Source organism: Anopheles darlingi, chromosome 3 (genome assembly GCF_943734745.1).
Source record: "Anopheles darlingi chromosome 3, idAnoDarlMG_H_01, whole genome shotgun sequence".
Lineage (NCBI taxonomy): Eukaryota > Metazoa > Arthropoda > Insecta > Diptera > Culicidae > Anopheles > Anopheles darlingi.
Window position 1 is genome coordinate 70,723,468 of NC_064875.1, and position 27,500 is coordinate 70,750,967.

Consider the following 27,500-nt stretch of genomic DNA (forward strand, 5'->3'; position numbering starts at 1 on the left):
AAAAAAACACACATACACGCATTCAGAACTCTGAATCTGAACAGAAGAAAAAATCATCGCTTTGGTATACTGTAAACGCTTTACATTGAAGGGAAAGAAAAGGGTATGTAGCGGGGCGTATGGATAGATAAGGGTGTAGCCGCCAGACTGAGGCGTGAGGCACTAGAAAGACCAGATGGACCATGGATATCGGATAGGATAGGCCAAGTGGATTGTGTAAAAATCGAGTAGCATAAAGAGAGAGAGAGAGAGAGAGAGAGAGAGAGAGAGAGAGAGAGAGAGAGGGAGAGTGAGAGAGAGAAAGAAACTGGAACAGGGAAGATTCAGTTGAGGAAATTGTACATCAAACATACTAACTAGTCAACTAACAATATTATCAGTAAAGGATAATGATGAGAAGAAGAGTTCGATTGTAATGAAAGCTAATAAAAAAAATCTACTAATCCAACTAACTCGTGCACACTCATTCGCTGAGTATCTGATTCGGAGTAAACCGTTAGCAAGAGACCAAGATAAAAGGTAACAATTACGGAGCGAAGAGAAAACAGAAGCAGAAAGCATTAACGCCATCATCCAACAAAACCATGACAGATCAGATCAGAGAAAGTAGCTGTTATCATAACATAGCGTAAACGGGACACCAGCTACACTTGTAAGTGAGGAAACCCGATTGAGACAAACACTACTACTGCAACTACAACAAAAAAAAAATGCCTTAAACAGTGGACCCCGGGTATGGTGAGGATCCATGTGGAATGGTGGTCGATGAAAGGTGTTGCAAGTTCTATTAGAGAAAGTTTAGAAGGTGAGCTGACGATGGACGGTGGTTGGCGGTCAAATGTAACTGACCGTGGAACTTAGTCACGTAAGCGGGGCGGAATTGATCCGACACTTTTGTAATATACAGTATAAGAGAGAGAGGGAGAAAACGCGTTCCCCTTTGTAAAACCAGAATCACCAAAAGCCGGGACTAGGACACCGAATACTGAATGGACAGAAAGGGTGCGTTGGGATTCGAAGGGTGGGGTAGCGAGGTAAATCAACTTATTAAGTAGCCATTTTTGAGACTTCTTTTTGCAAAAAGATCAAGACGATATCAAATCCCTCTCCGGATATGAAGCACAACGCGTAACGCGTTGTTTCTGTCTCTTCGTGAACTTTCCTTGCATTGTTTCGTTTCATAAGCCAAACTAGCACCGATATGATGCGACCATAGGTCCATCATCGCAGTACCGCGAACGAATCCGTGAATTGTCTCCACACCTTCGAACCCATAGGAACCCCTCCGCCCCTCCCTCTAGTAGTGTCGTAGAAAAGCATAAAGTAAACGAATGCTGGTCTTGGCAACAATTGCGCCACCACGCTTCCACATACCTTCACAGCCACACAGACATAACACACACACACACACATATATATACAGTCAAACACGCACATGTGCGCAGTAAAAGAAAACACGACAAGAAAAATTTGTTCAATACAAAAAGGAATGAAGAAAAAACACAACTTTATCAATTCTTATTCGATTAAAAAATAAAAATTTCATCAAAACGATCCCGTGGTGTTCCGTGTTTCATCGATCGAAGTCTTTTGAAGCATTCAACTCCTGTTGACCGTTGATGTTTAAGATGCGTGGCCATACTTTACTGTGGCTATTTTGCTGGTCCACACAGGAATTCTCGTGAGTTAAACGGTGGCAAGAGGTAAGCTCAAACTCCTACCACTCACTACAGCTCCACAAATTATTGTTTTTGAAGAGATTTGTTTAAATAACTGTTGATTTTACATGATTTATTGAACTGTTTCGTGTGCATATTGGTAACGGTTGAATTGAATTGCGATAGCAGTAAAGCAGCAGGCAACGACTGGTTATTTCTCATTAAACGACGGCCTTCCCAGAATTCCGTAACTTTTGTGCTGGATTAAGTGAATGCATGTATATTATGTTGTACTATCGCTTATGAAAGCTATTTCTATAAAACATTCGTCACCGTCGTCGTCGGCGACCAAAAGGCATCGTGCAAGTTCCCTTGTAAATGGCCTTTCCCGGTTCCAAGTTTCAGCAATACAATCCAGATTAGAAAAATAGAAACCTCATCGATCGGATGGCTCGGACCGGATCTCCCTTTCTTCTACCGAGACGCTTGCTTACCACGCGATACCATGGTTTAAATGCTTAAAATGCGGGGCTACTTGGATGCGTGCGTAATGCGATAAAAAGATGGCTACGGGATGGAGTTTCCTGTTTCCTGGATTAAGGCTTCCGAAGTTTCCTGATTATCTCGAAAGTGTTTGATTAGGTACGGTGCTGTGTGCGTTCCGGTCTGCTGATGGCCAGCAGTACCACCCTACCTCTTAACGAGCCTTGCTAACGTTGGCCATAAACTGACCCACAATGTTTCCTCGCGGATAGTAGGTACATACGACAATCACCTTGCCACTGCGCGTTTGGCTAATCCCCACGCCCAGCTCTTGCGTTCCCTTCCATACCATCTGCGTAAACTGACCACCCTTGACGGCACCGCGTGGTTCCGCGGTGAAGGTGTATTGCTTCACCTCCTCGTACCAGGATCGACAAACGTCCCGTGCGTTCGGCCGTGCATTGCGATCCGACGACCAGAGACAGTAGAGATTCTCGCCATACTTGGAGTTTTGTCGATAGGTAAACCGATCATCGCGGGCCAATATTTCCGCCCACTGCTGGGCGTCCCGTACCAGCTCTTTGTGCAAACTGTTGGAAAGAGATAGGGAAAGTAAATCCCATGTCCCAGGCAGGCTGTCACTGATGTGTACTTACATCAGGTCCGGAACACCGTGTCGCTTACGGTACTCGTTGTGATGCTTCAGCATACCGACCGAGAACTCATCGAATTGATCAGGATCATTCTCATCCACGATGCGCACGTGCTTCTCCATCTTTGCGCCATCCGTTGGCCGTGGGCGAACGCTGACGGATGATTTCAGTGCTCCAGCAGCAGTTGGCGTTGAGTTGGCGGAAGCCGGCTTGTCCACGATAATTTTTGGCACCTCGAACCCACCGACTGGCGGTACATTCTTCGCGAAGCTTCCAATGTAGTTACCGGGAGGGTCATAATTCGCTACCACAAACACCTGTCCAGAGCTACAAGAGAAAAAAGAGAGCATTAGCCAATGGCTACTGGCCGAGGTTATAGTTAACGGAAGTTACTAACCGATTGCGCGCTATACCAACACCCAGCTCACGACTATCCTTCCAAACGACCTGCGTAAAGTGTCCAGTCTTCAGGGTGGCCGGTTCCTTCCCAAACACATGGATGTCAATCTCGCTGTACCAGTTCTCAACCGGTTCCCGGCCACTGACCGTGACGTTCGTGTTCGAAGAGCTCCAAGAGCAGAAGATGTTCTCACCGTACTGCGAGTTACTACGATGGACCAGCACACCTCGTGCCGCTATTACCTTGGCCCATTCTTCGGCATACCGGCAGAGTCGTTTGCTAAGCTTCAGTGGCAACACACCATGCCGCGTACGGTACTCGTTGTGTGCCTTCAGACACTCGCGTTCAAACTCACCGTACAAGGACGAACTGCGCAGAGACGACTGAGAACCACTGAACGATCCCGGTGACCGTTGACGAAGCGTTCCAATAGAGGGACTCTTTTGATAGTTGCGTGGACTTCCGCCAGCAATGTTATTGTTGCTTCGATCAAGAGATTTCGGTCGCCAACCGCCAGCAAGCGATTGCTTCACGCTGGACGGACGCTCTTTGGGACTAGCTGGCTTCGAGGCCACTGGCGCGGTGGCCAACATGCTGTTGTTATTCCGATCGTTCACACTCGTTGGAGTCACGCTACGAGTCCGCTCCAGCTCGGCACTCGTCGTGAGGATCGTGCGTAACGGGGAGATCGAAAGCCGGGGCGAACCTACCGCCAGCTTGCCAGTCGACAGTGACTTTGACATGTCGTTGCCGGTGAGATCGTACTTTTCCTTGAACACCACCGTCCGGTCCGGCTTGTGGCCCTTATATGTCTGTATCGTTTCCATCGTTATTACCTCGCACAGCGGATCCTGGAGGGAGGAGAGAAAAAAGGAAATCAAGCGAATGAAAGGATTGCCAAACACTCCACACGCAAGGCCCCAAGGAGAGCGAGGCAAAGTCATCGTCGTCGTAGTCGTCGTCGTCGTCGTCAACGAGAAGGCCATAAGGATAAGTGAAAATTTATCGCTCCAAATCAAACACACATAAATCGGACATTTATATGTTTCCGGCGATAGCACGCAAACCGAATGGATTGCAAGGCTTAACGGTGAGCAGGCAGACACACGACGCGGACTGCACGAAATGGAGCGTAAAAAGTGGAGACGACTCAACGACGACGAATCATCATCATTGTCATCATCATCGAAATGAACTCTGTTGCCTGACCACAATGTCCTAGCGAAAGAGAGAAAGGAGGCCCCTATTATGTCGCAGCATATGCGCAGATATGCTGACTGCATTCACTAAACTCAATCGAGATTGTATCAAATCAACTTATTACAACATTTTGCTTGTTTTTGCGCATCCGACTCCAGGGGCTACAGCGAAATGTTACTTTACCTTCTGGCTTCCCTTGTGATTGATGACGCGCTGATCCGTTTTTCTCACCATCACGACCCTCGATAAGGCACCACAGTCGTGCGAGGAGCCGGCCGATGAAAGCTGTGTTATGTCCTTGATGGAACGGGTCGGTCTGTGAGCAGGAGAACGTTTTTGCAGAGAAGAAAATGCGGTTAGATGTTTGCTCCAACTGAAATGTACGACAAACTCAAAACACGAAACAATGTCCACGACAGACGTGTGCTGGTGCTATTCAATTTTTGCGACATGCAGGTGGTCGCATCCCTTACTTACGATCCAATGCGCCACATGTTTTTTCTTACAATAATCAACCTGCACTGCTGCTGTGTCCGAACCAAGCCACGACCCACAATAAACTCGAGATAGCAAACGGTTTTGCTCTGCCATCGAACGAGGTGTTCTACTTGGAAATGGACAGGGCGTGGAATGTGTGCTCCGTTGTCCATCAACTCCCGCTAATGGTGCACATATTTTGACCGATAATCATCGACCAGATCGACTGGTTACCGACTTGTCAACTAACGTGCTACGGCGTAATTGTATGGACCAAAGATATTGTTTTTGGCGTAAATCGCTTGACCTATGCTAGATACTTTTAGTGATCTCATCATCACCTAATGATCCTTGATGTATCTCGCATGCACACACACACACACACACACACACACACACACACACACACGCACGGTACCCTCAAAAACCAGTTCCTCGGTATTTCACAGTGAAAACCACTGGCTTTCGGGAACAAGATTTACCAAATCACTTACATTAATTAGCAAACAAATGGTGTCATCGTCGATCGTGGACTTGGTCGATTGTTGGCACCGCAACACTTTCGGTAGTCACCGCGAAGTCTGCCACACTTTGTCTTCCATTTTCTCACCCAACTGATACCACCACTAGAGAGAGGTAAGAAGACGGACCAGCCAGCAGGCAGCCTGCTACGTTCAAGACCGGCTCGAGGTGACTGTTGGGTGCGAGATGACGCAAACGTTGCTGAACTGCGAGTACGCGTCAACGCAACCGTTCGCTAGCTTGCAGGAAAGGAAATGCATTTATTGACCAGGACAGCAGAAGGGGTGAGTTGTGCTGCTGCTGGTGCTATGCTTCTATGCTGCCGCCCCTATCATAGACACCTCGTTAATATTAATCGATCTCTGCATTCCAGATCGCCTGCGGTGACTCACACACACGCACAGACGATCGCCAAACCAGCGGTAACTCCGATCGAACACATCGACTCAGAGACCCCGTGCAGCCTTTGCCGGTGATAATTAATCTCATAATTGTAACAGCACCATAATTAATACATCATAAATTGAGGTTAAAATATTCATTCGCGTTCGATCAAGATGGACGATCACGGTGAGTGCAAACATCTCTAACTAAAACCGCTGTCTCTCTCTCTCTCTCTCTCTCTCTCTCTCTCTCTCTCTCTCTCTCTCTCTCTCTCTTTCGTCTCTCTCGTTATCTGTCTCTGTGCGCCAATGCTATGCAGCGGGAACTGATGGAAAAGGAGATTGAATTTCAACCAAACGGTGGCCGCTGCACCAAACAGGGCGGTCAGTAGAAGTGAGGAGTGTTTGCTTTAGGAAATGTCCGGTGCGTTAATCATATGCACATGTTAATCAGTTAGCGAGCCACGGCTTCCATAGAAGTTGACACCCTTCGCTCAACAGCATAAACCCTGAGCCGATGCGCGACAGGGCTAGGGCTTAAGGGTGCTCCCTCGAAAGGGTTTCTATATCAGGTTTTGCAGATCATCCGCACCAGCATGGCTAACGCTGCTAGCAATCAATTTCAATTGAAAAACTAGTACCGTCCGTAGGGGGATGGTCAACGGGGGCCATTCTATGGGCTCTTTATGTTTAAAAGTTTACACAATTATTGACACCATTGATGTCGTAATCGATGTTAGATGAAGTGCATATTCACTCCAAAACGGCCCCCCGGGGGGGAGAGGGGGGGGGGATTCTATATCGTCTGGAAGGTTAGCGACCAAATTGAATTGACTAACTCTGTATTATTCGTTCCGATTATCGGAAAGACCTTCGGTCACCTTTGCGCTGGATTGACTCATTACGATTGCCCCGCCGCTGGTATTCTCGTCGTAGGTGAGATAAAAAAAAAACAGGCCCAAAGGAATTGCTTGCCGAACTTTTCTTATCTTTTTGACGCAGACAGCCACAACACTATCAACAGTGCAACAACCCGTTCGCATGCGATAAGATGCCGATGATGACGATGGTGACGAAGAACATGAGCGCCAAGGCACCAAACGAATATGATGGCCTCTGGCCCGCATGACCAACAAGAACGCCGTGGAGAGCGTGCATCGTGACATTCATTTAAAACAAGTCATTTGTTTGCAGAAGCAACGGTTCAGTCCAGTAAATAACAAGACATCATTCGCGCTTCTGTTCTGCTACTCGCTAGCGCTGTGCTCGTCGCGATACCAAGCGAGCAGACGCGAAACGCGAGAATTGAGGTTGAAGCATGGGTTACACATTCCACTGCTAGCTCAGCGATGGCTCGCGATGGTGGTCGCACAGTTGAACTTTAGCTGTAATTTTTCATTTTTATAGCCTTCCCGCGATTCTGCTGCCAATGCCATGCACCCTTGCATGGTCATGCATTTATGCAAATAAACCCCTAAGCGCCAGCCCAGGCTAAAGTTTCGTAAATTTGTTTTCGAAAAGTTTGCACAAACCCTGGTAGGGTGCTATCAAAGGCGGTGTATCAGAGACCGGCCGCACCGCGGAATACTGCGGTTTATAATGCAAAAAGTGCATTTCCATCCCAACTTTGCCATTCGTGAAAAGTCATGAAAAGTAATGCCACCGTGCAACATCCATCTAGCCATCGGGGAGTTTCGCGTTGAGTGAGAGAAACGCAGCAGGCCGTTAAAACAGTGCTTCCCACGTTGCGCACCCTCGGCTGCTATGATGGATTGTGGTGGAAACATGAACAATTTTTACGAACGAATGTCAAGGTCGCACCACGAATGAAGTGCAAACAAACCCGCCCGCACACGCGGAATTTGAATAATGGACGAACGCTTTTACATGCTCATGCACATCGCGATTGGAGCGCAATGTTGGAGCGCCAGCATAACGCTGATGAGCTAGCAAAAAACCGGCGCTGCGTAAAATAGCCGTTTTGCTGGTAGGGTATAGCCTATGACTTCCAGACCTTCCATCTTATGCTCCCATCAACCAGCGGTTAAATGGTGTCATCGAGCCACAGACAAACCGAGCCCTAGACTCCACACCTGGTCTGACAAATGATGTCTCTCTTACTCCGGTGCGGCACAGACCTTCGTCATCTTCTAAGTAAACTGGGTAGGACGTGGTGTTAAGTGATTTCGAAGAAGCACCGGCTCGAGGATAATGAATTGCTCGACAGAAGAAGCCTTACCATAAAGGTGGTGGGCTCACAGCGGGAAGGCACGCTTAGTCTGGCGGCTTGTCGGGCCCACTTTGTCACGTCTTCGCGGCAATCATGCTACGGGGCTGGGATCACGCACCGCTGCGATGGAGAGGGAGTTTCCGAAGGGACCATCTTACTTTTGTTTGCTTACTTTGTATCATTTTTCATCGTTCAACCGAACCGCCGATGAAGGGTCGCATTTTCATGTTGGAAGTCTCACGACTACACCATGAAAACAGATGATTGAAACTCTGACCCACGGTGAGCCAAGTTTGTGTTAAACGAAGCTCAATGAACTAAATAACAAGGAGAATGGGGGAAGCAAAGGTAAACGATTGGTTGGAACTTGGGAAATGTTAATTGGCCAGGAAAAGTGGATGGAAACCTCTGGAAGTGAGCGAAAGGTGAGCACCAACAGCTATCAATTGCGTCATTCCTTTCCTGATTGGCTGATAATGAGGAAACTAATTAGCTCGATAGTCTCGTCCGTTTGCGAAAAACTGACAACCTTCCCATGAATTTATGAGAAATCAACCATGAATCAACATCTTTCCTATCTAGCTGCATCTCACGGAATTAGCAACTTGATGAGACTCGATTGGAGGTCCAGGCCAGGGACTGTAACTCGCAAACAATCGCGATATGACTCGGAACGGAAATGAAACATTTGTTAGACGCGCAAAAAGCCATTCGCCCTCCCGACAACCGCGAATAGCCGCTTCGATTGGCCTAATAGCGACGACAAAATAATGGCCATTTTGTGAGCGCATTTTCCCACCAGCACCAGAGCGCAATTGCACCACTTTTCATAGTTCAATCGATCGGGTTGGTTATGACTCTCGCGAGGTCGAGTACCACGAGCGCTGGTGCGACAATTCAAAAAGTCAATTGCTATCCACGGCAGTGGGGCCTCGAGACCCCGCTTGGTTTTGCTATAATGGCGAAACCGACCCCCGACATTAGCACACCCTACTAATTGTGATGTGATAAATTGCTCATCTTCCATTCCATTCATCCGAGCGCCATGGTACCGTGCCATGGCAGAACCATGGCACGATCGTTGGCGTTGGCGCGGTTTGGTAGAAAATGGCAAACCAACCCCCCCCCCCCCCCTTCCCCGTCGGTAGTCTAGCGCGCATCATTTGCCACGACAACGGCGATAGCGATCGAACGCATTTTGCTGGCGCGTATACGCCCTTCACTCACGATCTCCTCGCCATGATGCGGTAGCGATCATCACGAAACTGGGCCATTGTACGGCATGCTTCGGGTACTACTGTGAATCCGGTAGTGTCCATTTGCTGCGCTGAAACCATACGCGGGTTTCTTGAGAGCGTTCTCGAACCCCTTTTTGATTCCATTTGTAGCTCATTAGCTTCCGATCGCCTGGGGGGATATGGGGAGGATAAATAAATCTATAAATTTGGTCTGCAACGATGATCAGCGTTCATAAGTTCACTAAAAACAGACATTTCAACTTCAGATGCGACCTCTGGCCGCTCATTCAGCAAAACACTCATTTCCTCCCTCCCCCATCTGGTGACCGTTAATAATGGTTTCCAGAAGAGCAACACGCTGGACGCACGAGCGAAATGATCGCATCCCCATGGCCCACCCTCAAATTCCAAGGCCAATGCTAACCAGCGCGAACACGCGAACACTGTGAAACTCAATTGAATCGCGTGGATAATCTATTTTCCGCTCGGTGTGTTTGTCACACAAGCTGCGTGGCAAGCTGCATAAACATTGCGCGCTTCGTTCTTTACGAGAACAATCGCGATCCTGTGGTTGTTGTTGTTGTTGTTGCTGGTTGGTTGGTGATCAAACCCCCCCTTCTGAGTGTCCACCGAACGCTTTACGTCACCTAATTACCGGAGAACTCGTCCGAATTGCCCCCCATAACCTTCTGGCGCCGCTAAATACTTGTTTGGAGCATCCGGCCTGAACGAGAATGAGATGGAATGAGATAATGCGCTGTCTGCTGGCCATGGTCCGGCTCTGGCTTTGCCAACAGCAACCTTATTATCAGAGACAATTTAAACATTTCTCACGCTGCTGCGGTTCTTGAACATAGCTACATAAGGGGAAAGGTGCAAATGAGGAGCGGTTCATGTGTTTGTCTCCACCATTTACCGTTTGGACAGCGTGCGTTCTACGCAACTGTCTGTGTACGGCACAATATTTACCTGCATCTGGATGCCATTTTCAAACAGCACACCTCCATCCTTCCGGTAGTCGTCCACTGGCGTAGCGGCGGCGTCGTATGTACGAGCGGAAGCACAATTTACACGTTTCGCGCGTCCGTTTTACGTTCTTTCACTGTGAGCACTGTTTTCCCGGGGCCGATTGTTTTGTCGTTTTTAGCGAGATCTGCCGGTCTCGCAATGTTCTGGCACTGGCATAGTCAGTGACAGCGCGAACCTTGAGGAAACGAGAAACGAGACGGCTGCAAATTACCATCGGTGTCACGATGCGGCAGGCTAGGAGATCAGACCCGTTGTAATGCAAAGCACGTGTTCGCTCGACAACCAGTTTTACGAAGCATTTAATTTGCGCGCCATGAGGCCCCCATGGCGGTACGGTGCTGCATGATGATGAATATAGGTCTCAGCCACAGTCACAGTCATCGACGTCAGGCCTAACAACGGCAGCTGACGATGCAACGATGCCAGGCAAGCAAAGCAATTCCTTCGAAAAACACCGATGAAGAGATCAATTGCATCGATTGCTGGTGGGGGTGATTGCGGTGCGATAAGCATGTCTCCGGTCGATGCATTTACACCGTCACCGTGTCACGACGCGACCACCGGCGCTGATGACGCTGATAGCGGTGGCAACGACTCCAAGACGCCATCTCTCCGCCATGAGATGCTCGCAGTGGCGCGTCCATGGCGAACGTTCCACAATAAACAATTCTCCAGCTGAGCAACGTTCGACGATATGTTTACCACATCGTCTTCCATCGCGTGGTTAGGAAACGGCGTCCAGTTCAATTGAGGTCTCCCTCCTACAACAAAAGTACAATTTTGGAGCGCATCATGTGGGATGATCCAAAGTGGGAGCTATTTAGAGTTCAACAGCGACCACAAACACAATGAATGATTGTTGATTTTGGTTTGTGGATCATGCTCGTTTCGAAATGATCAGATGATTGTAGCCCTTGAAAGCCAGGTCTAATTAAACCTCTTATTGAACGATGCTTAGAAAAACATGTCATGTGTTCGCAACGACTCGGTAATGATACCGGAAAGAGTAATCAATCTGCATCAATCTGCCACCCATTTCTGGATTCGTCACCCGGTGCCCAGTGACCCGGGCTCTTGTGCTTATCCGACACCAGGAATGTGTTCAAATATTCAACCAACCTCTCCAGCTCGCGAGACACCGGCGAAGCCTGTTTTCGCACTGTTTTGTCTCATCAAATATTAACATATTTATTATCATCCGCAGCACCGGTCGACTCCGGCTGAGGCTACTGCCGCTGGTTCTGGTGCTGGACGAGTCTCTTGGAAATGGATGCTTTGGTTATCTGGACAAACATAAACCGTCCATTTGGAGAAGCCCTAGTGGTGAGGCGCGTTTCGTTGCATGATTTTAAATCGAGGGGGCTTTGGTCTCTTGGCGGCTCACGTTAAAACAAACCAGTTCTATGTGTGCCTCCCGTCAGCTACGGATGGTCTGTACCGACGGTACTCTATAAAACCGAACTACGCCCCACCCTCATGTCTTTTATATGACCAGCAAAAAAGGGGAGATGGGTGAAAAGTTAACTACAGCCCACATTGCCCAGTCAGAAACTCATCATCATCTCCGTGTATTTATTTGTTCCGCCATTTTCCTTCGCGATACCAGCCTACCCACCAATTCCGGCTTGTGAAGCGATATCACATGGCTGGCTGGCTCGGTGGCGAAAGATGAATCAACCTGAAAGCAAATATACCGGAAGGTTCACCCGCAGGGTCATACAATATTGAGATTTCAATCCAGCAGAAGGGCTCACTTGAGCAGGGTTTTATACTAAAACTGGGTCAAATATAGCGCTTTGCTCAGCTTTTGTGACGCCAGTTCTAAAGCAGTACAGAGTTGGTGCAGAGCAAACATAGGCAGCGGTTTGAACTAAATTAAAAAAAACCATTTCCAGATCGCAAAATATTGTCAACCCTCTTTCAGCAGGGCAAGAGGGGGGGGGGGGGGTATACCAATTTTCCGTTTCGCTTTACATAAATCTTATTTGAAAGGGCACGCTGCGGAGGAGATGCATACGATAGGAAATCAAACCTCGAGCACGAGAGAGCTCCCGATCCAGGCTCTCAAAATCACAACAAAGTCAAGAAGTGAAAGTGAAACCAAAACAATATTTTCACTTTTCCTTCAGCTTCTTCACGCTAAAAATTCGCCCATTAATCCCCCCCCCCTCCCCCCTCCCCTGGAAGTAGAACCCGGTTCACGGCGTACTCACGCGCTCGAGGATGCTGCCAAATTAGTGAAAGACATCTCCAGCGCCTGCCCAGCTTCAGGCACTCGTTTTTCTGCCCCTCGTAACGTAATTTCCATCGTCCCCTAGTCTGTCGTTACTATGGCAACGGGAAAAAGCCGACGAACCGTAACGGTGTGCGTGGGTCGCCTGCTCGGATAGAAATTTCCAGCGTTCGCGCATACATAAAGGAATCTCCAGAGGCCGGTGGTATGAGGATGGCTTTTGGCAAAAGAAGGACGCGACGCTCGGATACACCCCCCAACCCGGTTTTGCCATGTGATTGAAAACGATGAGTAACCGAATATCGATCGAGTGCGGCAGTGGAAATTGGTCATTTCCTTCCCCAGCCCAGGGAAGCGCGTCCTCATCGGGGGGCTTCCGTTTTCATTTTTCCAATCAAATTTGCAACCCAAACACAACATGCACGGCTTCTGTCGCACCCTGGAGGAGAGTCATTCCAAAATGTCGCCCACAGGCACACGCTTTTCAATAGCATGAAAATGAAAGTAAATTATGAATTGCTGCCGCTAACGGTGTTATCGGACGGCTTCGCATTCCATCCAGGAAAGCGTCTGAGTGTCACCAGCGTACGATTTGGCTTCCCTGAATGCCCTCGTGATAGTGTTCCCATCTTTGTACCGTGTGTCGCGGCCCAAACTAGGAACAGGGAAAGCCAATACACACTGCTTGGCGTGAAATAGCACACACACGCGCATTCCAGAGGCTATTATTAACACCTGAACCAGCTGCTCGCGTGTCCAAAATCAAACAACAGGTACCCCCGAATCTGCTGCCGGAGGAATTCTCTTCAGCACCGCTGGATGATTCGCGTGTGCCGTGGGGTGGCCCCCACGACAGCGACTGCAGCGGCAGCGACAGCGGCACCGCGGTACGCGTCGCGCAAATTAAACAATCCGTCCAGCACTCGCACACTTGGGCCGGAATGGAATTGTTGTCAAACTGTATCGTTAGAAATCATTCGCTTGGTTCCCTCTCGCGGGTGAGTGGCCACTTCTCCGGGCCTACCAACAACACGCAAAACAAGAAGAACGCATCGTCATGGCAGTCACATCGCCGATGGTGATGGGATTCAGTTTTCCAACGCCATTGATCTCGACCGATGGGCGTACAATGGAGTCGTAAACATGGCCGAAATGCTGGCGTGGCATGGGGCAACCACACACACGATGGCCATCATCCAGCCGGCAATTGGTCATCTCGGCAGCGATTGTGACATTTTCATCGTTTTCTGCTTTGATTTGAAGGTTGTGGTGTGGTAATGTATTCGCGTCTCTCGCGTCGCACTATTGTGCACTTGAAATTAGTCTCAAGCCAATAAACCGTTTGACCTTGCTGACTGCCACCAATCCCGCCAGTGTTTTCCTCCAACGGTACCATCCAGCTATACCTCCGCCCCAATCGGGTACCGGATCCGGCTCCAATCGATCGTTTGACACCGGCGGCCGCGTGCTCAGGTTTCATCTAAGCCACAGGGCACACGCCGCCAGCAAACTTGTTTGTTTCTTCCCCAAACTTTCTTCGGAATACTCATTAGCATCGGCACCAATCGTTGCACTGCCTTCCTGACAGCGATAGCACACCACGTTCTAATGGGTGGTCACTCTATGGTCGCTTATGGTTTAAACATAACATCCTGCTGCAACGGTTGCCCCAGAGGGAATCACGATTACCGCATAACGCACGAGGATTGACCTCGGATGGAGAATGTTCTCTCCTGCTGCTTGCGTCAGCCTTAACTCTAGTACATGGTACACGGTACGGTTTTGATAAGATTTCAATACACTACAACACTAAGCTTCCAGTGATTCAACACAATGCCGGTACTTTGCACACCGGAAGGCACTGGCTTCCAAATGATAAATAATTCATGATTGCACCGCTCTCGCCGGAATAACGTAGAACCAACGAGTACTGATAACACTGCTGAACCGGGTACTTTGCGGAAAACCCCCAAACAAAAAAAAACACAGTCAGCGACGCCGACGGCTACTGACTACTAGCGACTAACTTATCATGCCCGTGCCACTGTGGAGATCCGTAACGCCCGGACGCAGAACTGAGAAAGACTCCGAGGGCACACCACTCGCGACAACAAACCGTTCGGGTTTTCTCATAAATACACGAAACGAGGACGACGAGGCCTCCGTCGGATCGGGTCGAGTTTTGTACTGTTCGTGGTGCGGTCGGGCAAGATCAAGGTTACACCATGCGTTCCCCCTCGCGATGGTCGCATCATATAGCTGATAATGTGGCAAACACCCCAGTGTAACGGGCGTTGTGTTTTCGAATTTCGGGGAAGATTTGTTAAGTAGTAGCGAAGGTGAAGGCAGTTCTCGGGAGTTAGTACATAAGATAGGTTATCACAAACAAGCGTTCACTCATATAACACCTACCCGACCTCACAATTACCAGCGCAAACCGTTGGAACATGCTAAAAGATTCACACGGAAGACCCAACATCTCCTGGAGGACGCATAATGGAATGCAATATCGATTTTCGGCCTGGCCACTCGGCTGGCAAATCGTTGGTTCTGGTTGGAAGTGGAAGACGAACGATGAATGAATACCAACACACGCGGTACCACTGGGCGCCGAACACCGGTTCTGGTCCCGGTTGATGCCGATTGTACAAATTTTCCGGAAAACGTAGTACGCGCGCGGACACTTTACGCATCCGCAGTGTCGCAGCTGCCTTCTCCTTCTAGGCTGACGCTCTTTCTACGCTTCTCATGCCAGTCACGAAAACGAGGAGATTTTGCCGGGCTTTCCGGGAGGGCTGTTTTCGGTGCCAAGAAGCTGTCACCGCAAAACTGTATTTTATGGTTGCGCGAAAAAATGGAAAACTCAACGGGCGTCTGATGACTGGCCAGGCATAGGAGCGAATACGCTCACGATAGTTGCGGATTTTGAACAACAATCACTTCGTGTAGATCCAGGAGTTGGTCATTGCATTCATATAAATTGAAATGGTCGTTTAATTTCTTACAACACGATCTATACGGCATTTCATTCGGGTGTACGATATGCAGTGGCATATAGTAAGTGGTGCATTATTCGGATTTTCCACCTCACCACCAATACGATTATTGGCTGTTAGAAACAAAGCTAATCACGACCACTTCACTCAGAGTGTCGGTCGAGTTGACTAATGATGAGCGCAAAATTTGTCATCCTAGTTTTTTTTATTTTTGAAATGATCGCATCTTGAAATGCTGAGATTGTTCATAAATTATTTAAACCAAAATAATTTAAACCTAAGAGATTCTTTAAAAATACTTCCTTTATTTGCGACAGTACGATTCCGAAATTCTGCAAAACAATAGACACCACTGTGAGCGTGTCGCGTAACATTGTTCTCAAGCAGGAGAGGCGATTGTCACAACGACCAGTACCAGTAGCGCCAATTGATAATAATTTATATTAAGTTGCGTTTCGCTATCCCAATTTCTGCAGTCAAAGGCAAGAAGCCGAGCATTGGGGAACTACCATTCGTGCGGTGCGTAATTCATTACTAGAAATATGATTCTAATTCATTAGTTACATGTCATTTGTTGAAAAAATCACACTATATTTGGCGGAGTATACTAATTTGCGAGTTAGTCAAATGATTGGACGGAAGCCTCTATTAAAGAGTTTAATTTGCAGCGTATAGTTTCAAACATACCAACATGAGGTAACATTACATAATTTCGTTAATTCTTAACGGTCAGCCAACATAGTTTCTCTTAACAATTAACGCCTATCTACTTCTCGCCTAATTAGCCAAACTCAGGAATTTCGAGAAACGGTGCTAACCCAACACAACAAGTATCGCGAGATACATTCAGCTCCTCCACTAGAGCTCTGTGGTATTCTATGCGAACGTGCTGAGAAACGGGCAAATGTAAGTTTCAACCAAATCGTTGCGTAAATATTTAGAATTTCATAAAATAGTTTGTCAACAGGAACTAACGGAACTTGATAGCATGGATCATGAGTCCACTGGAGAAAATTTGTTCAAATGCGTCGAAAGCAAACTTAGTGGAAAGAAAGTAGTGGAAACCTGGTACGAAGAAAAAAAACTCTTCAATTACGATGCACCATACGACCATGACCAACATCGCAGAGCAGGACACTTCGTGCAAGTTATTTGGAATGATTCCCATCGTCTTGGAGTTGGTTTTGCAACAAAAGATGATACAAGCTACGTTGTTTGTTATTATGACCCTAGCGCTGACGAAGAAAAATTCCATAATAATGTAAATAAACCAAAAGCTAAATGAGGATTTTACAACATTCGCTTAATAAATTATTATTAGTACATCAAATATTACAAAAAATCGCTACTGCTTTATCACCATGCTATGTTGTTCTTTTTATACACATAAAACTACCAGAAAGATACACATTTTTTTAAACCACAGATTTATAATTGAAAGATGAATCTCAGCCTTCTTATACGAGTTTCGCCACTCATTGCACATCTACGAATGATGTATGCAAAGGTGTGTTTGATTATTCCCAATTCTCTAATCTCTTAGCACAGAAAGACCGAATAACATACCGAATAACAGAATCGAATAACATAGACTACACCGCCTCAGACGTCATACAATTAATGGGGAAGTAAGAGATGGATGGAAATAACAGCTATTAGTCAACGTGAAAGCGTTTTGCGTCAATCGAGAGTATGTTCACACCAAACCATACATTCATTTATCAGTTAACTTTTTTATTGAAACGCATAAGCAAATGGGAAACTGTGGAAACTATTTCTCGAACATAAATGAATGAAGGATCATTTCTTGTTCCCACAATTCCAAACAGGGCAAAATAATTGATTAACACAAGATTAAGTTAATAAATAATGTATATTTTTTAGTACATTAAAAACTCAAATTTTTATTAGTTTACCTCAATTCAATCTCACTCAATTGTTTAATTGTATTATATTGAAATGATAAAATTCGCATCTGAGGCACATACCATTTAGTATGTGTTTTCGACCATTGGTCCTTTTCCTTTTGCCCACATTACTGTAGCTTCTAGTATTTACAAAAATATTTTCCATATGTCAATCGAGGATTCCATATGATTTTCCTTCTGTGTTGATGGATTTCGCAGTAAATATGGCAGAGTACCTTTACAGGTTCATTTCTAATCGATTGTTGGCCATTAGGGACAAAGAGTCTCGGTCATTTCCCCCGGGGTGTCTAATTATGAACTCGAAATTCTTCACCCAGCAGTCATACTTTACAGGACCCATCGGATCGGATCGGATAATGAGTTTCACCAGTCACGTGCTCAGCCCAGTACCCTTGTCTTGGAGTATGGCACAAAATCGATTTCAGCCAACCAGTGGCGCTCACCCTTGAGAAAGGTCAGTGAACGATGTAAAACGTGCGTGCATACTTGCTTTGCACGAGGGGCTCCGTGAGTGCAACAATGACATAAAACAAGCCCTTGATTTCAACCAAACGTTTAACGTGCAGTCTATTATGTAGTGAATGAGCAAACAATGACATCATCGTTCTGATAACATCCAACTGAGCTGATAAACAATTCGATGTGATTTCGATTGAATCACTACGTCGCTGCGTCATTCTTGAGGTGTCATCCTCTCCTGAGTTCACCGGTAGCTTGCTTCAGTTATTTCCTAATAAGAGGAATTAAATTGGACGTTATCAATGGAATCACAATCTCTGTGCATCCCATCAAAATTGCTTCATGCGTACAACCTTTGATCGGTGTCACATTTTAAGCTCTATGCTATCTTAAGTTCTGTGAAAAAGTAATCATTTATAGATTAAAAAAAAACGTTGACATCCCTCTGTCAGGCAGCTCACTTCCACTTGGAAAAGAACATAAAATTCCCAGTAATCGATTATCTCAACTTATCAGGAAGTGTGCTTTTGATTTTGCTATATAAATTTCTATTGTATTCGGTTTATCATTGTTCAAAGTTCAAAGTTTAATCATACGACTCACAAGTCTTTTCAAACACCATAAAATGTTACAACTCAGTTTCATCCATCAAGGTCAAATGTTTTATAAATGCTATGACTTATCGACCATCGACATCGACCTATTACTTGTTATCGCCGCAGGGAACCAACACCAACTATCTGTTGCTCAACTCAAAATGGTGATTTTCATGCGAGTATTCCCAATAATGTTTTTATAATCATTTGAAATGACATCAATGGATCCGATAGACGAGGCTCTGAAAAAGGGCATTAATTATTTGAACAAAAGTATTTGAAACCTAGAAGATTCTATAAAATCGACTCCAGCAGAATTCCGCAAAACAATAGACATCACTGTGAACGTGTCGCGTTGTTCTCACGCAGGCGACGCGATTGTCACAACGACCAGTACATTGTAGCGTCGACTGATAATAATTTATATTACCGTGCATTCCGCTATCCCCAATTCTGCAATCAAACGCGAGAAGCCGAGTATCGTCCATCGCGCTAGCATTCTAACGGTTTGTTCAACATACTTACCATTTAACAGTGAGGTCATTATTTTGTATCATTTTAGATGGAAACATCATCAGTATTTCTAGTCGTAAGGGGACGCGCGTATCATTTTGGAGCAATAAAAGAGCATGCATTTACCTTTGTGTTTCTTTACACCATGACCACAGAACCTCAAGTTATTGCGAGAAACTTCCTAGGATTCGAAGAATTCCTAGTGCTGCTTAGATAACGATTACTAGGGACTGAACGATAACGCACCCTAAAAACCTTTTGTCTGGTTACTATATAAAGAGTTGATTAAAGGCCTTTTTCGGCAGTTCCTACAGACCGTTCCAACATGAGGTACTAGGTTCAACTAGTCAAAATCCATATGTAAGCGCTTATCACTAATCCACTTTTGCATTTCTTTCCAAACCAGCTTCACCACTTTTCAGCAAGCGGTGCTAGAGCGCCACAACACGCTTCGAGCGCGTCATTCGGCTGCTCCCCTAGCACTCGATTCAAATCTTTGCAACTTTGCACAGGAATGGGCAAATGTAAGTTCCACTTAAATTGATATGCTGGAAACATTAAACACAATAAAAACTCTATTTTGCTCAAACTAGGTTCTCGCAAGCAGGAATATAATGCAGCATCGATCAAATAACAAGTATGGAGAGAATCTGTACGCATCATTCGGAAACACGAATGTGACGGGCAACGCAGCAGTGGACAGCTGGTACAATGAAATAAAGTACTACCGGTTCGGAGCTTCCCAACCATCCAACTTTTCGCAAGTTGGTCACTTTACGCAGGTTGTTTGGAAAAACTCGCGACGTCTAGGGGTCGGTATTGCTAAAAGAGGTACAAGCGTCTACGTAGTTTGTAACTACGACCCACCTGGTAACTTTGGGTCCCAATACGCTCAAAATGTAGTACCACGTAGTAACTGAATTGCTCAAAGACTATTAAAAACAATAATATATGATCCCAGATGCCTATTCTTGGCATTATAGTTAATCTAATACGGGTTCAATCTACATCTGTTTCATATTACTTGTGCCAATAATAAAAAACAAGAAAAGCAAAACCTTTTTAACGATTTTTTACATTCATTAAGTCCGAATCAAAAGCAACCATATCCAACAAAGGAATCATGCGCACAACGCACAGCGCAAGCCGCTCATTGCACATCTACGAATGATGTATGCAAAGGTGTGATTGATTATTCCCAATTCTCTAATCTCTTAGCACAGAAAGACCGAATAACATACCAAATAACAGAATCGAATAACATAGACTACACCGCTTCATACGTCATACAATTAATGGGGAAGTAAGAGACAGATGGAAATAACAGCTATTAGTCAACGTGAAAGTGTTTTGCGTCAATCGAGAGTATGTTCACACCAAACCAAACATTCATTTATCAGTTAACGCTTTTATTGAATTGCACTATGCAAGTGGGAAACTTTGATGTAGTATTTCTCGAACATGCATGAATGAATGAAGGATAATTTCCTGTTTCCTGACTCTGAACGACACACTGCTCCAAGCTTGTATAAAATGGCTCAATTTATATGATTTTCTACATTTGCAAACATACCAACATGAGGTAAGGTGGCATAGTTCCACTACCTTTTAACGATAACCGATTTTTTCTCATTTCTCTCCCAAACAGTTTCCCGGAGTTTATGCAAACGGTGCTAAACCAACACAACGTGCATCGCAAGAAACATTCAGCCCCGCCGCTAGATCTCTGTGATAATCTGTGCAATTTTGCTCAGGAATGGGCAAATGTAAGTTTCAAAGAATTTATTATGATTATGTGCAGAATTGTATAAGGCAATAATTCAACAGAAAATGCGAGACCGTTATCGCGCTGATAAAAAACGCAATCCTTTGGAGCATCAATCGGGCCACAGCTATGGGGAAAATCTATACCAATGCAAATCCAAGAAGAGTCTTTGTGGAAAGAAAGTAGTGGATTCGTGGTACAACGAAATTAAATTAGGAAGCACCGACCTTACCAAAATTGGTCACTACACGCAAGTTGTTTGGAAGGATTCGCATCGTCTTGGTGTTGGATTTGCCAAAGAAAAGGATATGTGCTTTGTTGTGTGTAATTATTACCCTCGCGGTAACGTTATAGGACAATTCCACAGTAATGTTATTTCATGATAGGGCTTCATAATTGGTTTTACACAAAATTAGGAATTATAATATAAATTATTTAAATTATTTAATTCATTAAAAAAGAATTGGGGATGCTGCTTGTTTACCAGCGCCATGTTGTTCTTTTTATACAATAAAACTGCCAGAAAGCTAGCTAGAAAATATGTTACAAAACAGCTCTTTTATATTTCAATAGTGAACCTCGCACCTTAGCTATATCTGTTTCACTATTTGCTTCCAACCTTTGATCCTCTTCCTTTCGAACGATCGCCATTGGAAGCCGCGCTCCGAAATGTTATACAATGTTTATCCAAAAAAGCAATCAGATCCTGTGAATAGAACGATAAAAAAAAAAGAACGATCATGGTTAATAGCTTCCCCTACCTGTACTCCCGCAAATCTAAACAATGCATTTTAATTTCATGAGTTACATTTATTTCGTAGCGCAAATCCGCCTCCTTCAATGTTGCATGAATGTAATCCAAGTTCACAGGTTCGTATCGCAAAATCTGTCTCTGTAACATTCGGTTCTCTGATATCATGTTGAAAAAAGATACATGTAAAGGAACCGTACACCAACTCATCTGTAAAGAAATGGATTACCGATGAAGTTAAAAAGGAGGGAGTCGCGAGACAGCCAGATTTACCTTACCTTCTTTCGAGGTTTAGATGACAAAATGATGTTTGGTTCATCGATGTTCAATTTAAAGGCACATATTCTAGAATGCAACGACCCTACTTGATTGTTTGCACTAGCATGTACCACAATATTTTGTCGATCACGTTGATCGTTATTTCTATCCAAATCTTCTGGGCAGATGACTGCATTTATTCTCTCAACCACTCTCACGAATGGATGGATTTCATTGTAAATATGGCGGAGCACCTTTACGGCTTTCTCGGGATCCAATAACTTTAGACCATATTTAAAAAGCTCGCGTTCAATCTCAGTTACTGACATAGCATCGTAGTTCGGAGGGTCCTCAGTAACCATATTGATAACAAATTCAGACTTTCGAAACGAATTGCTATATAGCTTTAAGTGCTCAAATTTTTCCTTAAAGCGATCCATTTTTACCAACTGTTCTCTTTCATTCGGTGTTGAAGCCGAAAAACCCCCAGATTCAGACGCTGTTCGTTTTAATCGACCACCTTCCTTGGGCGAATCAAAGTGATGAAACGATTTAAGTCTTTTTACACTGTTTTTACTAGCAATTCTTGGTACCTCACGAAAGCTGCTTTGTGTTGTCAATGTTTCTGCTTCGATCTCGTGCTCTTCAAACAACGGTTCTTCGTAATGTTGCAGAAAATTTGACAACCTTCCAGTTGTTGCTTTAGCAGTTCTACTGTGATCGTTCGTTGAATGGGTGCTCCTGTTTACCGTAGCGTCTTTAGACAAGCAACTTATTTCATTATGATGTTCACTTAACGCCGCAGAGTCCTCATTGATTTCTTCTTTCTGCCTTCCTAATGGGGGTAGGTTGAACTGTTTCACCAAGTTATACAAATATGCTATAGTATCTTCGGCGACGTTTTCGGTAATAGACCGATTTGATTCTTTTTGCAAAATTTCTGATTCATCTAACAATTCATTGGTAGAAGGAGAGAGAATATTTTCACGGGGTTTTAAAGAGCTAGTAAGCGCGTGATCGTGGTTTATAACCGGTGAATCATGCTGGTATATTATTGTACACTCTGGATCTTCGTCTAAACGTTGTTCAACTTCTTGTAACGGTCTTTCGTCCGTGGTTGCACATGATAATCTGCGCAGGGAATAATTCACCTCATCATCGGAGATTTCCAAAACATCATCCTGCATTTCTTGTTGCACCATACTGCACTGCGACTCGGAATGGTATTCAGCATCGTCGATTTCTAATAGATCTACCGTTTCAATCATATCTTTCTTCCCTTCCAAAGCCTCACTCAGTCGAGCCTTGATTGCAATCCGATGGAAGGATAGTTTCTTCTCAGCTACCAACGGTTCTTTCGCAACTGGCGAGGCACTGTTCGATATTTCTATGTTTTCACAACCTGCGCCATTCTGCGGTAGCTGGTAACTGGGATTGTTGGGTATGTTAATTAAATCCTGTTGTGATTGCGATGTCGATTGGGTTACTAAATCGGGACAATCATTCTGAGAAGCCATATCAGCTGGTACTTTTGAAGCTGCAGAAATCTTCTCTAGACAGTAAAAAAAAAAACAATATTCTCTATACTATGCTTCTGGCAAACAACAAAAGCTGCCGAGTTCACGATCTAAATAATTACCTTCTTCGCTGGAATACACCTCAAAGCTTACAATGGGATCTGGATCTACGGTAGGATCTGGATCTGTATCATCGAATATGTTATCCGTGCTATGATGAAAAGTGCCTTCAGCATATTGAGGCTCTTCCGATGCAGTGACAAATTTATCGTCCTCATTAGAATCATAATCAATAGTGAGAGCAGTGCATTGCGTGGGGCTGCAAATCGGTCGATCCGCACTACTGCTGCAATTTAGAGTCTGATTTTGTCTGTAATTGGTTTCATTCACTTGGTGACATTCACTTGGATCTTCTAGGTAATGGCTTTTGTTTAAATTTTGAGTTTGTTGATCATTCTGTACGCTTGGATAAAACTGAGGAACAGCCTTGGCATGGTTATCGCCAATGGAGAATCTTTCACATGGTTCACTATTGTCTGCTGTTTCAGCAGTGGCTGTATTGTCATGAGCATCAGCACAATCTTCGAATAAATCCGGAGAGGACGCTCTGTTCGGTTCCACTTTCCGATCTGCAGCATTTAATTCAAAATCGTTTGAACAGGCCCTCTCAGGGGTTGGTTCTCTCCCAGGAATTTTACTCCAATCCTTCAGCATGAAGCCGACGGGTGCTGGATTCATCTCTAACAGTTCTGGAACATAGTATTTCTCTATAATGTTCATACTTGCTTGATCCGTCTGGGCAATCCAAAACAAATGGCTTAAGCACGATCCAGGGCTAGTGCAAGCCTCAGAATGGTTCTCTATCGCCAGCATTTCAGCCGGAAATATTTTCTTTACTCGTGTTTCGATGTACTCCATCAAATCCTTAGCGGATCGCTGAATTAGATTAGTTGCGCGCCTATGTTTGATTTTCTTTACATTTTTACAAACGGCACTACCGAAAATCACATTCAAATCATAATCTGTATAGCTATTTTTACACCGAAACCCAAACTGTTCCAAAGTGGTCCGAATGCCCACTATTCGTCGTTCGGTTGATGAAAGCGAATCGCTAGTAGATTGTTCAGATAGATTATCAGTGCTAGCATTTCGTGTTCCGTCACATTCCGCCAGGGATCGTGACATTGCTATTGCTAGCTGTAGCTGCTCCGGATCAATCCGGTCCGATTCACTATGCTCCTTCAGCAATTCTTGTAGCACCTCGTGATCATTTTTGTATTTACTGAACACTTTTCTTATATCTGATTGATTCCTCGGTCGTCGGCTGGACGTAGTTTTCTTGCTCGCACGCTGAACTTTTGTTTTCGCTTTCATCGGAGGGGCAATCGGTCGCGATTCTTCAAAATCGTCATCTTGCGCAATAGGTTGACTGTTTAGAAAATTGCTTATCAACGTGTTCCCTTTGGCCGCGGCCTTCTTTCGCAATTTGGGAAGTTTTGCTCCATCGTCAGCGTTTGATTCGGACACATCTGTGCTTCTTCGGCGCGAATTTTGAATATCGCACTCCACCAGTTCTGCGCTTGTTTCTCCGACCTCCGCCTCAACGAACGTCCCCTGGCTGGAACAAGTTTCGGCCAACCCGTGTAAGAAATATTTTGAGCTTTTTTCGGTTTTTAAGCTATTCCCGCTGAAATAAAGAAAAAAAACATGAGTATCATTTTCGTTAACCATTACTTTATTGACTAGTTACGAACTACAACAGAAATCTAGTCCTTTTATCTTCTACTAGTATTACCCCTCGTCGGCTGGTGCGGGAGCTCCCTCGTCGACGCCGTGTGAGCAGGTTTTTGCCGGACCATCGCTCGGCTTAGTTAGCCTTAATTTGGCGTACTTGATCCTCCTACTCATGATTACTTCCGGGCCTGATCGTCCTTTTCCTCTTCCAAAAGCTTCCGGATAGTGTCGCCGCGCTTCGGTGCCACCAAACTGAATCGCATCAGATTCCTTCGATCGATCTCCTCCTCAGTCTTTTCGTAAAAATCTCTCTGCATGCGTTGCTTGAGCTCTTCACCTCCAATGTAACTAGCGATGGAGCTGCAGAATGGGAAAAGCGCAAAGAAAGGACATCCGTAAATTAAATCATCCCCCCGGGATCCTTAAACAATCGGTAACCTACTAAACTACTCCAAAGATAACCGTGCCGGCTGCTATCACTCCCCAAGCGAATTGGTTTCTCGTTTTGAAAATCACGGTTCCCTTTGCACGGCGCGGCTTCCACCGACTCGTGTCCACACCGCCCATGCCCCAATATTGACAACGATCACACTACACAAGGTAAAATTAGCAAATGAGGACAGAAAATCTGCCCGCAAAATCACCGGAAAACCCGGAAAACCCGGAAAACTGGAGAATTTCCTTCACCGAATCAAAACAACATGCACACCATCAACTGTCAAATCAACTGATATCGGCTGTCAGTTGTTGTTTTTTTTTTATTTTTATGGCCCGCGTATAATTCGGGATTAATTTTAGGATAAATCTGTACGAGGATGTCTGTAAAATCGTTAAAGTGAAGAGTTAAGCTTAGGGAAAGTTCTTTTAAATGTGGTATACTTGTGCCAGAACTTCTGTCGTCAAATTTTCTGCTCCTACCGGGTAAGATTGTACGCAGTTATCTGCGACAAAATCGCATATTTTAAGACTTATTACATCGTTGTAGTTCGATTAGTGGGTTGGATTTCAGCATATCATGTTTCACACCACTTTCGTTTATGCGTTTCTTTCGAAAGTGCGACCAACATTGACTTCATTTCCGGCTAACTCATTAACTGAATCCGTTCCTCTTCTCATCGATCACAGCTTCACGAAACAGCGCCCAGTTCCATGATCTACCTGCGCTTAAATACCGAGGCAAATCGATTTATCGGCATAAGCTCTGCAATCCGTGAACATTAAGTGGGGCTCCGGTATGGTCGCATGCGTTGACGTGAGACGGCGGAGCGGAGAAGCTTTACTACGGTCCTCAACACATCTACATCCTACACATGAAGCCTAGCCATTTGCGCATCGCCGGGCATCGGCGATTGGGGCGTGCTCGAGAGCCCGGCAGTCGCCGGAGTCCTTATCAGCGATCGGAAGTGATTTGTTGCTCTGCGTGTGCGGCAACCCCATTTTCAAGTGGTTTAAGTTAAGTGGCTGTGAGGTTCATTGAATTCAAAAATACTGCCGCACGCCCCGCTCAACCATTGAATTGGAGCACTTTTCTAATGGAAGGTTGTACGGCAGTGTATCACATCGCCTCGCTCGACATTGGCACCACCACTATACGATGTTTCATTTATGCTGCCGAAAAAAACGGACAACCAGTTACGGTCGGAACGGCGTATGATCATGTAGGACCGAATAACCCATCCGGGCGGAGTGATTAGTTTAACCTTCACATTGTTCTCTTGTTCGTCAGGTCGATCTACTCTACCCAGCCCCTGGTTGGGTTGAAATCAATCCAGATAAACTATGGGCGAGTGTGCTGAAAACGATCAAGCGAGCCACCGAAGGTGAGTATCGAAAATCAACCACAGCGTATTGTTAATCGTACAAAAACCGACCACTTACGCCGACTGCCCTGGATAATGTTATCTAATCTTTGATAATGTTATCTGACCTTAGGCAGAAGGGATTTTTATTCGGCTTTGCTCGATTGAAGCAGTGGACATTTTTCAAACATTTCTTGTAAACTCCTCGCTTTTCTTTCAATCCGTAGATGCCAAATTAAGCATCAACCAGCTAACATGCCTTGCCATATCGACTCAACGTAACAGCTTCACCTGTTGGCACCGGCAGACCGGCGAGACCTATCACAATTTCATCACCTGGAAGGACCTTCGTGCTGATGACCTTGTAAAGCAATGGAATGGGAGCTTGACCTTACGGCTGTTAAAGTTTGGTGCTAGTTTCTTGCACTTTTTCACACGCAGTAAACGATTTCTAGCTGGAAGTGTGATTAAATTGATGAACCCCCAGGTAACGCTACGATTGGCCTGGGTGCTACAGAATAATACGGCAGTGCAGGAGGACCTCAAGTCTGGAAGCGTTCTGTACGGTACCATTGATTCTTGGTTGCTTTACCGTTTGCGACAAGGAAGCGATCGCACAAGGCCAGTAGAACACATCAGCGACGTTACGAACTGTACCTCAACCGGACTGTATGATCC

The 27,500-nt window shown here is 45.3% G+C and overlaps 6 protein-coding genes across 14 annotated transcripts in view; 3 read left to right on the forward strand and 3 right to left on the reverse strand.

Annotated features, from left to right (window-relative positions):
• Positions 1-1,776: 1,776 nt before the first annotated feature.
• Positions 1,777-14,605, reverse strand: LOC125955149 (uncharacterized). Of its 5 annotated transcripts, none has more exons than XM_049686096.1 (6): positions 14,534-14,605; positions 10,214-10,448; positions 4,578-4,710; positions 3,192-4,045; positions 2,798-3,121; positions 1,777-2,731 (listed from the first exon to the last, which is right to left on the reverse strand). In XM_049686096.1, exons 2-6 carry the CDS (start codon positions 10,249-10,251, stop codon positions 2,356-2,358), a joined length of 1,725 nt encoding a protein of 574 aa, XP_049542053.1. In that variant the 5' UTR covers positions 10,252-10,448; positions 14,534-14,605; the 3' UTR covers positions 1,777-2,355. The 5 variants fall into 5 exon arrangements, with proteins under 5 accessions (XP_049542053.1, XP_049542055.1, XP_049542054.1 ...); XM_049686098.1 differs by lacking the exon at positions 14,534-14,605 and adding an exon at positions 14,312-14,526; XM_049686097.1 differs by lacking the exon at positions 14,534-14,605 and adding an exon at positions 14,307-14,526.
• A 1,276-nt stretch (positions 14,606-15,881) lies between these two features.
• On the forward strand, positions 15,882-16,823 carry LOC125955154 (Golgi-associated plant pathogenesis-related protein 1-like). Of its 2 annotated transcripts, XM_049686108.1 has the most exons (4): positions 15,882-16,021; positions 16,171-16,198; positions 16,288-16,408; positions 16,470-16,823. In XM_049686108.1, the coding sequence occupies exons 2-4, from the start codon at positions 16,194-16,196 to the stop codon at positions 16,785-16,787; spliced, it is 444 nt and encodes a 147-aa protein (XP_049542065.1). In that variant the 5' UTR covers positions 15,882-16,021; positions 16,171-16,193; the 3' UTR covers positions 16,788-16,823. The 2 variants fall into 2 exon arrangements, with proteins under 2 accessions (XP_049542065.1, XP_049542064.1); XM_049686107.1 differs by having other exon boundaries at positions 15,884-16,198.
• Positions 16,824-18,931: 2,108 nt separating this feature from the next.
• Positions 18,932-20,019, forward strand: LOC125955153 (uncharacterized). 4 transcript variants are annotated; one of them, XM_049686105.1, is made up of 5 exons: positions 18,952-18,991; positions 19,048-19,074; positions 19,154-19,328; positions 19,405-19,522; positions 19,592-20,019. In XM_049686105.1, the coding sequence occupies exons 3-5, from the start codon at positions 19,324-19,326 to the stop codon at positions 19,916-19,918; spliced, it is 450 nt and encodes a 149-aa protein (XP_049542062.1). In that variant the 5' UTR covers positions 18,952-18,991; positions 19,048-19,074; positions 19,154-19,323; the 3' UTR covers positions 19,919-20,019. The 4 variants fall into 4 exon arrangements, with proteins under 4 accessions (XP_049542061.1, XP_049542060.1, XP_049542062.1 ...); XM_049686104.1 differs by lacking the exon at positions 19,048-19,074 and having other exon boundaries at positions 18,932-18,991; XM_049686103.1 differs by lacking the exon at positions 19,048-19,074 and having other exon boundaries at positions 18,951-19,024.
• A 656-nt stretch (positions 20,020-20,675) lies between these two features.
• LOC125955146 (structure-specific endonuclease subunit SLX4) lies at positions 20,676-25,208 on the reverse strand. Its single transcript, XM_049686092.1, has 5 exons — positions 25,085-25,208; positions 23,412-24,976; positions 21,793-23,324; positions 21,572-21,724; positions 20,676-21,469 (listed from the first exon to the last, which is right to left on the reverse strand). The coding sequence occupies exons 1-5, from the start codon at positions 25,195-25,197 to the stop codon at positions 21,368-21,370; spliced, it is 3,465 nt and encodes a 1,154-aa protein (XP_049542049.1). The 5' UTR covers positions 25,198-25,208; the 3' UTR covers positions 20,676-21,367.
• On the reverse strand, positions 25,013-25,733 carry LOC125955155 (uncharacterized). The gene is made up of 2 exons (XM_049686109.1): positions 25,466-25,733; positions 25,013-25,383 (listed from the first exon to the last, which is right to left on the reverse strand). Exons 1-2 carry the CDS (start codon positions 25,588-25,590, stop codon positions 25,200-25,202), a joined length of 309 nt encoding a protein of 102 aa, XP_049542066.1. The 5' UTR covers positions 25,591-25,733; the 3' UTR covers positions 25,013-25,199.
• Positions 25,734-26,461: 728 nt separating this feature from the next.
• LOC125953722 (60S ribosomal protein L18) overlaps positions 26,462-27,500 on the forward strand; it is a 3,635-nt gene continuing 2,596 nt past the window's right edge. The window contains exons 1-3 of the mRNA XM_049683472.1: positions 26,462-26,681; positions 26,750-26,843; positions 27,050-27,500. The exon at positions 27,050-27,500 is cut by the window's right edge and continues 49 nt beyond it. Coding sequence (XP_049539429.1) covers positions 26,556-26,681; positions 26,750-26,843; positions 27,050-27,500 — 671 coding nt within the window. The 5' untranslated portion in view covers positions 26,462-26,555. The remainder of the gene's footprint in view (positions 26,682-26,749; positions 26,844-27,049) is intronic.

Excerpts from the sequence above, each read along its gene's own strand:
- LOC125955149 (XM_049686096.1), bottom strand. The coding sequence starts at position 10,251 with ATGGAGGTGTGCTGTTTGAAAATGGCATCCAGATGCAG. Across the intron at positions 4,711-10,213 it reads AAAATGGCATCCAGATGCAG|ACCGACCCGTTCCATCAAGG; the intron begins GTAAATATTGTG and ends TCCTGCTCACAG. Across the intron at positions 3,122-3,191 it reads GTTGGTATAGCGCGCAATCG|CTCTGGACAGGTGTTTGTGG; the intron begins GTTAGTAACTTC and ends TTTCTCTTGTAG.
- LOC125955154 (XM_049686108.1), top strand. Across the intron at positions 16,409-16,469 it reads GTGCTGAGAAACGGGCAAAT|GAACTAACGGAACTTGATAG; the intron begins GTAAGTTTCAAC and ends GTTTGTCAACAG.
- LOC125955153 (XM_049686104.1), top strand. Across the intron at positions 19,523-19,591 it reads TTGCACAGGAATGGGCAAAT|GTTCTCGCAAGCAGGAATAT; the intron begins GTAAGTTCCACT and ends TGCTCAAACTAG.
- LOC125955146 (XM_049686092.1), bottom strand. The coding sequence starts at position 25,197 with ATGAGTAGGAGGATCAAGTACGCCAAATTAAGGCTAACTAAGCCGAGC. Across the intron at positions 23,325-23,411 it reads GGTGTATTCCAGCGAAGAAG|AGAAGATTTCTGCAGCTTCA; the intron begins GTAATTATTTAG and ends TTTACTGTCTAG. Across the intron at positions 21,725-21,792 it reads CATCTAAACCTCGAAAGAAG|ATGAGTTGGTGTACGGTTCC; the intron begins GTAAGGTAAATC and ends ATTTCTTTACAG.
- LOC125955155 (XM_049686109.1), bottom strand. The coding sequence starts at position 25,590 with ATGGGCGGTGTGGACACGAGTCGGTGGAAGCCGCGCCGTGCAAAGGGA. Across the intron at positions 25,384-25,465 it reads GTTATCTTTGGAGTAGTTTA|CTCCATCGCTAGTTACATTG; the intron begins GTAGGTTACCGA and ends CCCATTCTGCAG.